The following is a 16,004-nucleotide window of genomic DNA, read 5'->3' on the forward strand; positions in this document are numbered from 1 at the left end:
ACTCTTGCGAGTCCCTTGGACTGCAAGGCGAACAAACCGGTCAGTCCTAGAGGAGATTAGCCCTGACTGCTCCTTAGAAGGCCAGATCCTGAAGATGAAACTCAAATACTTTGGCCCCCTCATGAGAAGGAAGGACTCCCTGGAGAAGAGCCTAATGCTGGGAGCGATTGAGGGCAAAAGAAGAAGGGGACGACAGAGAATGAGGTGGCTGGATGGAATTACTGAAGCAGTAGGTGCAAACTTAAATGGACTCTGGGGAATGGTAGAGGACAGTAAGGCCTGGAGGAGCCTTGTCCATGGGGTCGCGATGGGTCGGACACGGCTTCGCACCTAACAACAACTTTCCTAGAAGTTTGGGTGCCCCCTAGCTTCACTAGAACTCCCTGCAGCCTACTCCCTTGCTCTCCAGACCCTACACCAGGGATTCCCAACCAGGAAGGGGCTTCCAGCTCATTAATAACCAATTAATAACCAATTTTTAACTCTCGCCAGTTCCCATTCTTCCCAAAAGCAGATCTGCTGCTAGCAGAGAGGGTATGTCCTTTGTTTCCTTCTTCTTTCGTGAGAGGAGGTGGTCCATGGAAGCTTTCTGTGCAGAGGGATTTTTGAAAATAATAATGAGAAGAAAAATACCCTCCATTGTGCTCCTAAGAGTCCCATGGCAAGAAAGCAGAGGAGAGAGAACAATTACCCACCAAATGAGTTCGGCTCACCTGTCGGCTCCAGGGAGCTGCTTAGCGTCAAGATGAAAAGAGCTTTAATTTATGCAGCTGGAGGAATTTCATTGCTTTCAGCAGCTTGTCAGGAGGAGGGGGGGAAGGAAAAGAAAAGAAGGGGAAAAGATAGGTAGCATCTGTTGAACTTAGCCTAACAAATACGCAGAAGTGGCAGTAAGCAGTGGTAGTCAACCTGCGGTCCTCCAGATGCCCATGGACTACAATTCCCATGAGCCCCTGCCAGTGTTTGCTGGCAGGGGCTCATGGGAATTGTAGACCATGAACATCTGGAGGACCACGGCTTGACTACCCCTGGCAGTGAGGAATGGCAATGGAGGGCAAGGTGCACCTTCCCTTTCCTCTCCCCACAACAGACACCCTGTGAGGGAGGTGGGGCTCAGAGAGCACTAATATTACTGAAGAAGAATAAGAGTTCGGTTGTGGGTGCTGAACACCTCTGCTCCCTGCCCGGTCTCCAGTCTGCCCCCCACTACCCCCCAAAAGGATCTCCTTTCTAGAGGCATTTTGGTGGACAGACTGATGGAGTGCGTATCAACTAAAAACAGTGCCCACAAGTAATAATCAGGCAAGGCACTAAGCAAAAATTAAAAAGAGCCAAACAAATATTCCGTTCAGGCTCTCGCTCTCTCATACACCCAGGAGGAAATGCCTTTTCTAAGGGAATTCCCTGGATTGCGGGGGCGGGGGCGGGGAATCTTTAAAATGCAAAAAGAAATTGCTATTTTTGCTGCAGCAGAATTAAGGTTTCATTTCCTGAATTCGAACCCAGCTCCTAAGATGCAGAGGGAGACAGGGTTTGGTCCTTGAAAACTGGTGCTGAAATAGAATTCGGCTTTGCGTTGTTGTCTCCTGCTGACTGCATCTAGGAGAGTACAGGCCGCAATGTCAGCTGCTTCAACCACAAACACAAAATGTTGTTTTTTTAGAATTATGGCTATGCTAATATAGAGATGAATGCGGATTTCATAGCACTGCAAAGAAATGAATGAACTTTTTTGTCAGTCTAAATAATGCACTTTCAGTCCACTCTCAAGGCACTTTGAACTGGATTTTACGGTGGGCATTTTGTTACACAAGTGGGCACTTTCACACGCCCATTCCGCGCATGTTGGATAATGCACGTTCAAAGTGCTTTTCCAACTGGTTTTCCTGTGTGGAACAGAAACTCTAATTCTAAAGTTCATTGAAAGTGCCACTTTTATCTACCTGAAGGAGTCTCAAAGCGGCTTACAATCACCTTCCCTTTCCTCTCCCCGCAACAGACACCCTGTGAGGGAGGTGAGGCTGAGAGAGCCCTGAGATTACTGAAGAAGAAGAAGATTTGGTTCTTATATGCTGTTTTTCTCTACCCGAAGGAACCTCAAAGCGGCTTCCAATCGCCTTCCCTTTCCTTTCCCCACAACAGACACCCTGTGGGGTGGGTGAGGCTGAGAGAGCCCTGATATTACTGAAGAAGAAGAAGAGTTGGTTCTTATATGCCACTTTTCTCTACGCGAAGGAGTCTCAAAGCGGCTTACATTTCCCTTCCCTTTCCTCTCCCCGCAACAGACACCCTGTGAGGGAGGTGAGGCTGAGAGAGCCCTGAGATTACTGAAGAAGAAGAAGATTTGGTTCTTATATGCTGTTTTTCTCTACCCGAAGGAACCTCAAAGCGGCTTACAATCGCCTTCCCTTTCCTCTCCCCAGAAAAGACACCCAGTGAGGGAGGTGAGGCTGAGAGAGCCCTCATATTACTGAAGAAGAACAAGAGTTGGTTTTTATATGCTGCTTTTCTCTACCTGAAGGAGTCTCAAAGGGGCTTACAGTCGCCTTCCCTTCTTCTCCCCACAACAGACACCCTGTGAGGGAGGTGAGGCTGAGAGAGCCCTGATATTACTGAAGGAGAAGAAGAGTTGGTTCTTATATGCCGCTTTTCTCTACCCGAAGGAGGCTCAACAGTCGCCTTCCCTTTCCCCTCCCCACCACAGACACCCCTCACGTAATGACTCCTCTTTTTAAAGCCAACCCAGACCGAATCGGCATCACGGCGCCTTTCAAGTTCCCCAAGGGCCTGGCGTGAAGAAGTGCTCTCCTCGGCCCCGTTAACGATGCTGCTGCTCAGCTCATCAAACCCATCGGTTTCGGTTATTTTGAGAGGAGGAGAAAATGTTCTCTCGCCACACCGTGCATAATTTTATGAACTTCTATCGTGCGCCTCCTTAGTCACCCTTTATGTAACCCACAAGTCCCTGGCTTCCTGATCTGGAGGTGAAACACTCCAACCTTCTGGTCATTTGGTTACCCTTCCTGACACCTTTCCTAGCTCTGAACAGTCACGGGCCTTTCTGAAACAGAACAAGAACATTTTTGGGAGGGGTGTGTTGTTTGTTAAGCAAACGTACTGCTTTATATCAGTCTCCTACTTCCGGCTTCAATCCCGCTCCCCCCCCCCCACACACACACACAAAGCTGCATGGTTGGTGAAAGGGGACAACCATCCCATAAAGCACTGGTTCTCAACCTTGGGGTTGGGACCCCTTTGGGGGTCGAACGACCCTTTAACAGGGGTCGAGGCAGGGCAAGCAGCTTGGCCAGGGGGTCGCCATCCACACAACAGCCTTGCGAGGTAGATCGAGACAGAGCGTTCGTCTGTCTGGAGCAGCAGGAAAGAGCGAGATGGGCATGGTGGGACAAGAGGCAGAACTGAACTGAGAAACCCCGGGAAAAAAACACAATTTATATACAATCACGAACAATGGATCCTCACACCACTGGTCAATTTTGGTTTAATTTATGTGAAAGAACACTTGCATCATTTTATGGTTGGGGGTCACCACAACAGGAGGAACCGGATTAAAGGGTCACGGCATTAGGAAGGTTGAGAACCACTGCCATAAAGAATTGTACCGTTCTTCATTCGAGGTTCTACAAACTTGCTGCTTTTTCATGTTTTTCATATGCAATTTTATACTGGTGTCAAAATTTACTGCCATTCTTGAACAGCCTCCCCACCCCCCCCCCCCCCAAGGGGACTGCACAGAGAGTTGTTCGAGATCTTTCTGCAGTCCTATTTTTTTCTTGGCTCCTCATTTCCTAGCCTAAACCAACCCCCGGACGCCCAATATTCAGCCTACTTTCTGTTCACAGAGTTTAGATATGCAAAGCAGGTACGCAGCGTCAGCTACTTGAAGAATAAATAGCTTTATGAGAGGAGGGAGATAGCCCCAACAGTCTAACTGACCTACTGTGGTTCTGGAGGCAACGCAGAAGGAAGGGTGCTCAAAGAGGCAGGAAGCCTCCAGTTGAGCCAATCAGGACACAGGAGGAGAGTATTTGATCTTGCATGTCCCAGTGCTGTTGTTCTCCCATAGTTACCTGCCGTTCTTCAAATCGTATGCACGGCAGAGCTTAAACTTTTTACCGCAATCCTGCGTGTTTCTTCAAACCTCCTTCACACTCATCTTCCTCCTTCCAAGTTCCTCTTTTCTTAATAAATATACTCCCCCCCCTTCCTTCAGCTTCCCTAACCAAGAGAGCTTCTGTATCGCCTGCAACCACTACCCACAACCCATCCTGCTGTGAAGCAACGGCAGCAGTCCCTTCCCTCCCGGAAGTCGGACTTTGTTTTCTCCGCCCCTGGAATGTTTATGCACATTCCGTGTCGTGCCATTTGCTTGCAGCCAGGCATTTTAAAGCCTCCCCTGCCACAAGTACAATGCAGTACAGACGCGAGACAAGTTGACAAAAGCCTCCGGAAGAAGACAAAATTATGCTTCCCACCAGAAGCAGGCCTTCCTAAAGGTGTTTCTTGAATAATGCTCCACTTTGGAGCTTTATAATTTTGGAGGAGAAGCAGAGAAACATGCTGTGTCATCTGGAGCATTTTTTCTGTGTCACGGAGGGACTCATGTATATTTGATGGGCCAGGAACTGTGGCTTTTAAGCCTGTTGTGCTCAGCAGAATGTCACTTTTTATTTATCAGCACGCTGGAAAGAGCTGGAATCCTGAAGGGGGACCATATGGATCGGGCCAAGAAACCTTCAAATTATTCATTCTCCTTGGGCCAAAGGCCTACTGGATGTCCTTGGTCCTGTCACAGTTCTCCCAGGGCTCCCACTGCCTCACCTCCCTCACAGGGTGTCTGGGAGACGAAGGAAAGTCAACTATAAGCCACTTTGAGACTCATTCAAGGCAGAATAAGAGTTGGTTCTTATATGCCGCTTTTCTCTACTCGAAGGAGTCTCAAAGCGGCTTACAGTCACCTTCCCTTTCCTCTCCCCACAACAGACACCCTGTGAGGGAGGTGGGGCTGAGAGAGTGCTGATATTACTGAAGAAGAAGAAGAGTTGGTTCTTATATGCCGCTTTTCTCTACCCGAAGGAGGCTCAAAGCGGCTTACATTCGCCTTCCCTTTCCTCTCCCCACAACAGACACCCTGTGAGGTAGGTGAGGCTAAGAGAGCTCAGTCAGAACAGCTTTATCAGTGCTGTGGCAAGCCCAAGATCACCCAACTGGTTGCATGTCGGGGAATGGGGTATCAAATCCGCCTCGCCAGATTAGAAGTCTGCACTCCTAACCACTACACCAAGCTGACTCACTAGGACCGTTTATGCACTGGAGGTTTCATGCAGGGCTGCAGGCTGGAGTTTTAGTTCTGGCAGGTTGTCCCACCTCTTCCTGCACCCGCACGGGGGAACATTTGGCCTGGTGTGCCTCATCTGCCCCCAATTTGTGCTCCTGCATGGAAGCTGAGAAGTTCCCAGTGCATAAGTGGTCTAGCTGGGAGTGAAAAGCAGGGTATAAAAAACCAGCTCAGAAGGTCTCCTCCTCCTCCTCCTCCTCCTCTACAGGCCTTGCAACTTTGGTGATCACATGCCCTACGAACAAGCCTTACAAATCCAGGCATAAAGCTTGGGGGCATCTTCTGTCCATGAAGCCCAATTTCCAGATTCTCTGAGCTCCCTTTTAACATCCGGGTCTTAATTTCCGGCCCCCAGTAGCTCTGAACTTGCCAACCGGGCCCGACTCTGGGTATCTGCGAAATCAACCATCCGCCACAACCACTTCCTAGAAACCCAGCGAGGCAAGCAAGCCGAGCTGCAGATGCACGAGGGCAGAGGCACGGCCAATTATGCACCCTGCCAAAAAAGCTGACACACTGAGGCTGTCATGTTTCGTGCAGAACATCTGCATCTCTGGGAGCCTGACCAGAACCGAAAACGAAGACGGCTGCAGGGATGACAAGAGCGCTCCGGTTATCTCCCAGGGAAATGGGATGGCTTGTCATCAATCTTCATTTGGTTCCGCCACAACGTTCCCTGATTTTTTTGTGTGTGGGAGGGGGGAGGGGAGATGATCAGACTCAAGAAACCCGCCTTGCTTCACACTTCCCTGTTGACTTTCTGAAACAAACTGACACGGGTTTCCTAGAATGATGAAGTCCTCTGTAAGCAGGAAAGGACAGGCCGTGCATGGCAATCTCTATTTGGGGGGAGAAAGGGTGCTGAGAAATTCAAAAGATGCAAAGGACTGGAGGTGCTGCCGTTAAAGGTAAAGGTAATCGCTGTTACAATTACTGTAAATTATTGGTTTTTATTGTCATTTTATGGTTTTAGGGGACGGGGTTATGTAAGCCGCCTCGAGCCTTCGGGGGGAGGCGGGGTATAAATATAAATACAATAACAATAACAATAACAATAACAATAACAATAACAATAACAATAACAATAACAATAACAATAACAATAACAATAACAATAATGTTATCCCCTGTGCAAGCACTGGGTCATGCCTGACCCTTGGGGTGACGCCCTCTAGCGTTTTCATGGCAGACTCAATACGGGGTGGTTTGCCAGTGCCTTCCCCAGTGCTGCCATTAGGTAGATGTAATTTAGGAGTCTCCTTGCCTTGTTTTCCAACCCAGTTCTGGATTCTACCCAGCAGTCTTACGCCCAGCAACATCTCATGAGAGGAGAAGGCGGGCAGACTAATTAAATCAACCGGCGACTCCTGGTAGGATCACAAGCAAATCTTTTCTCCCTGGAGAGCCAACGGTGTGACATATTGCAGATCACAGTATGGCTTCGTTGAAGGCTCTTCTCCACATGCCCCCTCGTGCGCATGGCCGCACAAATCCCTTAGAGACAGGAGGAGAATGACTGGCTTTAACAGCTCAAGTCTTGTTATGCATCTAGCCGCCAGTTTAGGCCCGTGCCTTTCCTTTTCTGGCTGTCTGCTAGATAGCCTCTCCAAAATCACTGGATGGTGACTATACATCAATCGTTCTCAGCTTTTTTTCCCATTGGAAAACCCCTAAAACATTCTCTAGGCTTCAAGGAACCCCAGGAGTGGCATCATCATGCAGAATATGGTTGGAAGCAGAGCTGTGAACACGCCCACCTGGGGCCCCTCCCCTTCCCACCCCCTCCAGGCCCATCATTGGCTGTTTGGGGAGGGGAGGGCACAGGCTGACATGGCCATATATGGTCATATATATATACAAAATTGATTGACTCCCACCCATTCAGGAAACCCTTCCAGAACTGTTAATAAACCCCAGGGTTTCCCAAAACTCTGGCTGAGAGAGCTTGCTATACATGCAGTGCAATTCCCACCAGTATTTGGAAGTACAACCATCAGACCAGAAGCATTTTGGCGAGGTTTGTTTACGTACATGGCAATGTTGAAAAGCTACACATTTGCCTACATCAGAGGACCAGAAGAACCAGAAACGGGACAGTCTGAGATAACTCCAAAATGAAAAGAGACCTATCCAAATGGCATATCAACAATAAATAAAGTTATTTCCAAAAGTTCAGTGTCCTTTTCTTGAATTCCTTGTTTACATCAGCGTACCGGCGGTTAAGGATGTTAGAGACAGATGAAGTGGCTCAGCTCACATCACTGGTCAGAGAAAAGCCAATAAGCAGTGGATGTGGACACCGGTAGTAATTTGAGCTCTTTATTAAGAGTAGAACTGAACCTAAGGCTCCCAGAAAAACGCCAACTTATATACACAAGCAAACAATGGATCTTCCAGCCAGTGGAGCCATTGGCCAGTTTCAGTTTAAATGGACCGGATCTGAGGGATCTAGCCATGCACTGGCCAATTACATTGCAAGCCACGATCCTGCCTTGGACCTCATGCTCAGTCCTCGGCAGGTCCACAGACACAACACCTACTACAGACGAAAGATGGGAGCCCAGTGTGTGGGTCAGTTCCATTTCTGGTCTCACCTGGTGAGGACTGGTCGCTGCTCAGGACCAAGGTAGCGGGGGTCGGGCGCCGCCTTCGGATCTAGAGGGGGGAAAGAAAAGGGGGAAGAAATTAGGCAAACCTGACAAAGTCCGTCCAGAGACCCGAATGAAACAGATGTGAGAGGCAGAATGAACCTTCGCAATGGCCACGCAACAGACCGGTGGGAAGGTAGGTGAGGCTGAGTTCTGAGAGAACTGGGACCGGCCCAAAGTCACTCAGCTGGCTGCATGTGGAAGAGGAGTGGGGAATCAAACTGGGTTCTCCAGATTAGAGGTCACTGCTCCTAACCAGTATACCAAGTTGTTGATGACCCAGTTTTCACCAGTGGAGAAACTGATGCAATGCAATCTGGAGTGCTTGAAGACCCAGGCTTAAGTTTCAACCCTGCCATGAAATTAACTGGCTGACCTTGGGCCAGTCTCTCTCACCCCAGCCTACCTCACAGGGGCGTTTTAAAAACAGAGATGGATGTGGATTTATTTCTTTGTTAGCAATGCATGCTGACCCAGGATTCCTCGGAGGAAGGATTAATCTGGACCTGCTGCGTTTGTCTAATTCACAGGAGCGTTGGCTTACTCTCCATACAATACTGTGCTTTTTAATGAATTTGCCTGATATATAAAAATATATATTTCAGTACCCGTTGACATTCACCCTGTGCGCCGCCTTACAGAACTGTGGGTATGAACAAAATTTCCCGCATTGTGCTTGGCTCACATTTTCCCAAATCCGTTTAAGAGCATAAGGCTCAGCAATACAACCATAAGTCAGCAAGAGTGAGGAGCAATATATCAGATCTACTTTCTGGCAGGTCACCACGTTGGTCTGAAGCAGAAGAACAAAGACCGACAAAGCTTTTATTCAAGGTAGGATCTTTCGTTTGCAAGCACGCTTCTTCAGACATTATGCAACGGCCTTTCCTCAACCGTACAAAAAGGCAGAGCGGGATTTCTCAACCAGGGTTTTCTGAAACCCTGGGGTTTCTTGAAGACCCTGGAAGAGTTTCCCACATGGGTGGGAGTTATTTTTTATATAAATTTTTAAGATTTGTGAAACATTTATCAGGTGATAGGATCATTTGCTGGCAGGGGCTCATGGGAATTGTAGTCCATGGACATCTGGAGGGCCGCAGTTTGATTATCCCTGATTTATGGTCATGTTGACCTGACCCCCCTTCCTAAAATGGCCAACGATGGGCCTGGAGGGGTTAGGAAGGGAGGGGTCCCAGGTGGGCCTATGCTACCCAACCCTATTCTGCATGATCGCGCCAATTCTGGGGTTTCTCGGAGCCTGGAGAATGTTTCAGGGGGTTTCTCAATGGTATAAAAGTTGAGAAAGGCTGAGGTAGAGAGAGGGCAGGGTGGTGGTGGTGTTAATTTCCAGGAAGATTTAGCTGCAGTTCAGATACATAAATAACCGGGCAATTATAGCTGAGAGAGGACCGAGGCAAATGTCATAATCTTGAAGATGGCCGTCAATCAGCATACCAATGAACTCTTCAGAGTTGACTGGCAGCCCCCAAGGCCAAGAAGTTCAACTCTAGGTGCAAACTGGACGCGAAAAGCCTAAGATACGCAGTTGTGCACCCCTTCAGCTACGTCTCTAACAACTTTCCTTAAATGTTCCGTACACATACGGCTAGTAAGAATAAAGATGTATAAATAACCGGGCAATAAATACAGCTAAGATTGGAACGGTACATTCGCTAACACGTTGAAGTCGTCATGCCGACACGAAAGGAGTAAACAACAGATGCGGGAACTGGGCATGAGTTCAGTGGCCCTCCCGAAAACCCAATGAGTTCCAGAACCAGTGTGGTGTAGGGGTTACGTGTGTAGGTGGGAGACCCGGGTTCGAGTCCCCACTCGTGACATGGAAGCCCGCCGGGTGAGCTCATGCCAGTCATACGCGCTCAGCCTAAGCTACCTCACAGGGTTGTTGTGAGGACAAAATGGAAGACAGGGGAATGTGTCAGCTGCTTTTGGGTCTCCAATGGGGAGAAAAGCAGGTTCCTAGTGAAATATGTAAATAAACAAGACGCTCTCTGTCTCCATTGGGGAGAAATGTGGGGGGCAAATGAAATAAGTAAATAAATAAGATGCTCTGTTTCTGTAACTGCCCCCCAAACTGGCCAGTTGGTCAGTTTTGTTTACTGCATTTTTAAAAAAATCCAGCCTTTTCACAATAAACCTCCCTTCAAGTTCCCTTCACAACCACCCTACGAGGTAGGCAGAGAAAGAGAGCATGATGGGCCCTGCGTCTCCTAGTGTACACAGAGAGCAGAGACTTAAAATCAAGCTTCCCAACACTCTGATGGCTACACCACACCATCTTCCCTCCTCAGTGCCTGGCCCAGCGGTCTGCAATTGCCTTTCCGTGGATCACACCGTCACAAATGGCTCAATAACACTCATCTAAGTGTTAAAAACGAATCAGACTTCGCCGACTGTGGCTTAATCCATTCAGCACACAAACCCTGAGAGGCATACTTCCACGGCAAACTTAATTGGGTTAATTAGAAACCGTACTCGGGCGAGAATTCGTTTAGCGACAGGGACGGCATCCGTAGCTGGCACCCTGGGTCATACCCAAGCCCTGGAAACATTATAAGTTGCCACCTCAGGCCCATCAACGAACAAGTCACAGGTATCAGAGAAGAGTTCCCTGACAGAGGGGTTTTCACCAGACCGTTCATAACCAGATGTTATTTGTGGTTGGGCTGATCACAAATTAAGTGACAGAGGGGCAAGCGTTTTACACCTTCCATTAAGGAGTCGTCTCTGAATCACTGTGGTTATTTCAAACGTGCTGGCAGGGGCTCATGGTCATTGTAGTCCATGGACTTCCAGAGCGCCACGGTTTGGCCACCCCTGGCCTTGAGCGTGGCTCTTTCCTGAAATGTCTAGACCCCTGCTTGTCTTAGAATCACAGAATCATAGAACTGGAAGGGTCATCTAGTCCAACCCCGGGCACTATGCAGGACACTCACATCCCTATTGCTCATCCATTGTAACCTGCCACCCCCTTAAGCCTTCACAGAATCAGCCTCTCCGTCAGATGGCTCTCCAGCCTCTGTTTAAAAATTTCCATAGATGGAGAACCCACCCCCTCCCGAGGAAGCCTGTTCCACTGAGGAACCACTAACTGTTAGGAACTTCTTCCGGAGGTTTAGACGGAATTTAGAATCATAGAATAATAGAGTTGGAAGGGACCTCATGGGTCATCTAGTCCAACCCCGTGCACTATGCAGGACACTCACATCCCTATTGCTCATCCACTGTCGCCTGCCACCCCCTTGAGCCTTCACGGAATCAGCCTCTCCGTCAGATGGCTTTCCAGCCCCTGTTTAAAAATCTCCAAAGATGGAGAACCCACCACCTCCTGAGGAAGCCTGTTCCACTGAGGAACCGCTCTGACTGTCAGGAACTTCTTCCGGATGTTTAGACAAAATTTCTTTTGAATTAATTTCATCCCATTGATTCTGGTCTGTCCCTCCGGGGTATGAGAGAACAACTCTGCTCCATCCGCTACACGGCACCCTTGGGACATCCCTGTGCACTACCTAAGGCAAAAGGCATCACACCCAGTGATACCTTTCTGCTTGGTCTTCAACCATCGCAGAGGAAAAAAGCCTGTAATGTAAGGCGGCCAATTCAGGACCTCCTCCCCTCCCCTCCCCTCCCCTCCCCTCCCCTCCCCTCCCCTCCCCTCCCCTCCCCTCCCCTCTGTGTTTAGCACCGCAGGGCTGAGGGCAGGGCTTCCCTGCTGTCCGTGGCTTGACAGCTGCGGTCTGCCGGGCGAAAAGCAAAGGCAGAGGGAAATGGCAGCCAATGCACCCTGCCGGTTAGCTTTCTCTTCAAGGGAACTTCTGGGGCCGCCAGGAGGCACAAATTACACAAGGCCCTTTCAGGGGCCGCCCACGCTGTGTACAGAGATGTGTCAGAGTCTCCACTACCGAGCCAGGCAGCCTCCCTCAAATTAGTCTTTGCCGTTTGATTTTCCCCTGCCAGCCGGTTCTCTCTGCAGCCAGAGCCAGACAGACAGAAAGGCGTACAACGGAAGGCCGCCTGGGCCACTAAATTAGCAACCGGCCTTCACGCTGTAATACCCACAGGCCTTTTCCAAACTGTCTTTGTATTCCTTTTGAGCAACTGGGAGCTGATGGATTTCTTCCTGTCATTTCAAACGGACCCGTTTTAGTAACTGGCTGCTAGCGGATTACGTTTACCTGTTCATCCAAACCTGCTGGTGTTGAGTTAGTAGAGCACGACTGAGCTGCTTTTGGGAGTAACTGTCTTCTATCCTTCTGGGGCACTTCTGTTGTGGTGTGTTGGTCTTGTTGGTCTCTCGGTGGCTACTGGGTTCAAATCTAGCTGCTACTGCGGACCAGCATGGCTACTCCCTGGAATCTCCATTTCAGGGGAAGAGGTGTCCAGCTGCACTATGGATCTGATCTCTTTAGTCTGGAGAGGACTTGTAATTCCAGGGGATCCCCAGGAGGGATCCGGGCATCCCTATCTAAGCACTAATTCTGATCAACCTCGCTTAGATTCCGGGGTTATTCAAACTGCGGCCCTCCAGATGTCCATGGACTACAATTCTCATGAGCCCCTGCCAGCGAATGCTGGCAGGGGCTCATGGGAATTGTAATCCATGGACATCTGGAGGGCCGCAGTTTGACTACCCATGCTCTGATCAGTTCAGGCTAGCCTGAGCTATTCAGGCTCCTGCAAAAGAAACTTAAGAAAGAAGTTCCCACAGCAGTTCAAGCAGAGCTCTCAGCCCCCGTAAAACCCGGTCCTCTCGGGCAAGAGCCTACAATGTGTCTGCCCACAAGCAGGTCTCCTTCAACCAAGATCCTGCCTCTCCCCGTAAGGACCCTTTTGTTCCTCTGTACTCTCAAGACACTTTTGAATAGATGGTTAATTAACAGCTCTTGTTCCATGACTTTAAACACTGTTTTTTTTTCCCCTTTCCTTGGCAGGAAGCCAAAGCCAGCGATCCTAATGATGCTTATGATCATAACCGTACAATTATGGGATATCAATCATGAAAGGGATTAATGGTTTCAGCTCTCTGGAAAGCCCCAAACAATATTTAAGCCTTTCTCCCTTCCCTTTGGGAACAAGAGCCTGATAATTTATGATTGACTTGTGAACGACTGAGAAAACACATGTCTGACGACGAAACCGAATGTTTCCTTTAATTAACTGGAAGGAGGCAGAAGGGAGAATGTTTCTGCAGGCACCGCAGCCCCTGGAAGATTTGGTGGCGCTTTGGCAGTCCATGCAGGGGAGCCCAGCTCTGAAACTGCACATGAAGTTGGCATGAGCCACGACTCACGGTTGAACATCTACTCAGGTCCCTTATTGCGCATTCATCTGTGCATATGCTCACTGTTTTTTAAATTGAAGATAATCTCCCTCAGCTCAGTGTGCCCTTTAAGGAACAGGGAAGAGGAGGAGAATCATAGAATCATAGAATTGGAAGGGACCTCCTGGGTCATCTAGTCCAACCCCCTGCACTATGCAGGACACTCCCATCCCTATTGCTCATCCACTGTCACCTGCCACCCCCTTGAGACTTCACAGAATCAGCCTCTCCGTCAGATGGCGATTCAGCCTCTGCTTAAATATTCTCAAAGATGGAGAACCCACCACCTCCCGAGGAAGCCTGTTCCACTGGGAAACCGCTCTGTCAGGAACTTCTTCCGGATGTTTAGATGGAATTTCTTTTGAATTAATTTCATCCTACTGGTTCTGGTCTGTCCCTCCGGGGCAAGAGAGAACAACACTGTTCCATCCCCTACATGGCGGCCTTTTAAATACTTGAAGATGGTTATCAGATCCCCTCTCAGTCCTCTCCTCTCCAGACTTAACAGACCAAGCTCCCCCAACCTTTCCTCATACATCTTGGTTTCCTAACCTCTCACCAGCTTTGTTGCCCTCCTCTGGACATGTTCCAGTTTGTCTATGCCCCTCTTCAACTCTAGTGTCCAAAACTGAACACAGTTCAAAGGAGGAGGAGTAGTTAGTTTTTATACCCCACTTTTCACTGCCCAGAGTCTCAAAGCAGCTTACAATCACCTTTCCTTACTCTCTCCACAACACTCTGTGGGGGAGGGAAGGTTGAAAGAGCTCTGAGAGGACTGCTCTGTGAGAACCGCACTATCAGGACTGTGACTAGCCCAAGGTCACACAGTTGGCTGCATGTGGAGGTGCATGGCATCAAATGCAGCTCGTTAGGTTAGAAGCCTCTGTTCTTAACGACTACACCATTCTGGTGTTGAGGGACCTGCAAATGCATGGAGTTTTTTTTTTCTTCAAGGTTTTTCCAAATGTTTCATGTTATTTCTCTGCTGTGCTGAAGGCCATAGTTGGGGAGGGCGCTGAGGTGTGAGGGAAACCTTTGCTAAAACTGAAGAGAAAATGGATTCGCCTGGGCTGCCTGGAAATTCCACCGCAAGGGTGATTTCACACAGAATTGTATCGACGACCAGACTACCACGGATAATCGTCCCGGTGTGAAAAGCGCGCTAGATTTTCTGTAGGAACTGCGTGATAATCCCACGGCAATCTCAGACAAAACTGCTAGTGTGGAACCAACCCACACAAACACATATAATACTGCCTCATACAGAATTGATGCTTTTGGTCCATCAAGGTGAGTTTATTCTACGACCAGTTGAGGCTCCTCGGGGTCTCAGACTGAGGTCTTTCACACCATCTACTACCTGGTCCAATACATTAAAAACAGCTGCCTACCTCTCACCAACTGACACGTAAATACAGACGCGCCTTTCCACTGGCAAGATGCTCAGCTATGCCTACAGCATTCCTGGAGGGCAGACATAAAAGAGCTCCAATCTCAGAGAGATTGTGTACCTGCCCATTAGGGGAGGTGGAAATCATGGAACAGTTTTTTTCCCCCACTGCCCTTTGTACTCCATAGCCCACGGCAAGCTCATCCGGCTTCCTTCTGGACAGGAAGCCATACCAATCAGAAGCGGATTGGTCCCAAAAAATTACTCGTGGATGAAAAGTCTCAAGCTTCACGTTTCGTTCCAGATAGCGCTACTCTGCGTCCATTAATCGGTTGCCCGCAGGGTCCAGTAAGAGTTGAGCTGAAGCTCTTACAAATTGTATTTTATGTATCATTGTTATTATCATGTTAAATTCCTATTGTTATAATATTACTGCTGTTACTGTTACCTGTTACCATGTGTTAATTGTATCCTCCCTGTTTTCTGTAAACCGCCCTGAGCCCTCGGGGAGGGAGGTAAATAGATAGATAGATAGATAGATAGATAGATAGATAGATAGATAGATAGATAGATAGATAGATAGATAGATAGATAGATAGATAGATAAAAACACTTATAACCACTGATAATCACATCCTTTTAGTTAATTACACTGACATTTTCCCATTTTTATATTGCCTTTAAAGTTTTAAAGTTTTCTCATGCTTGATCTCTGCATTCTGGCTTGTACATGTCCTACCTGGTCCTTTTAACAGGAGATGTCAGGGATTGAACCTGCGACCCCGTGCACGCAAAGCAGAGGCTCTTCCACTAAGCCACAACCCTTCTTCATCCTTGTGAAGCTGCTTAGAGAACTCCTTAGAGAACTAGAGAAGCTGCTTATATGACTCAGTGGAAGGGCTTTGGCTTTGCAGATGGTGTCGGATTCAATCCCTCTAAAACAGTGGTTCTCAACCCTGGGGTCTCGACCCTATTTGGAGTCACCTGGCCCCTTCTGTGAGGTCCCCAGGTTGGTTGCCGCCATGGCGCCAGTGGCCGGTGGCGAGCAGTGGCGGGCGGCAGTGGCAGCAAGTGGCGGGAGGCAGCAGCTAGCGGTGGAGGAGCCATGGCTATGGCAGCCTCCACGCCGCCCAGCTGTTCTGTGCCTGTGTGCATACGCACATGCTGCCCACGTTCAGGCACACACTAGCTCCGCCGCAGTTGGGGTCACCAAGACAGAGCGGTTGAGAACCGATGATCTAAAAGGATCAGAGAGTAGAAGACCAG

At 48.8% G+C, this 16,004-nt stretch overlaps 1 protein-coding gene across 2 annotated transcripts in view; it reads right to left on the reverse strand.

The window, feature by feature from the left end:
• The window catches only part of PPP1R1A (protein phosphatase 1 regulatory inhibitor subunit 1A), an 83,488-nt gene that overhangs the window by 25,107 nt on the left and 42,377 nt on the right, over positions 1–16,004 (reverse strand). For both annotated transcript variants that reach the window (XM_077329272.1, XM_077329273.1), the window contains exon 2: positions 7,954–8,014. In XM_077329272.1, the coding sequence (XP_077185387.1) occupies positions 7,954–8,014 (61 nt within the window). The remainder of the gene's footprint in view (positions 1–7,953; positions 8,015–16,004) is intronic.

The sequence above is a fragment of the Paroedura picta genome, chromosome 3 (genome assembly GCF_049243985.1).
Source record: "Paroedura picta isolate Pp20150507F chromosome 3, Ppicta_v3.0, whole genome shotgun sequence".
In the NCBI taxonomy this organism is placed as follows: Eukaryota; Metazoa; Chordata; class Lepidosauria; order Squamata; family Gekkonidae; genus Paroedura; species Paroedura picta.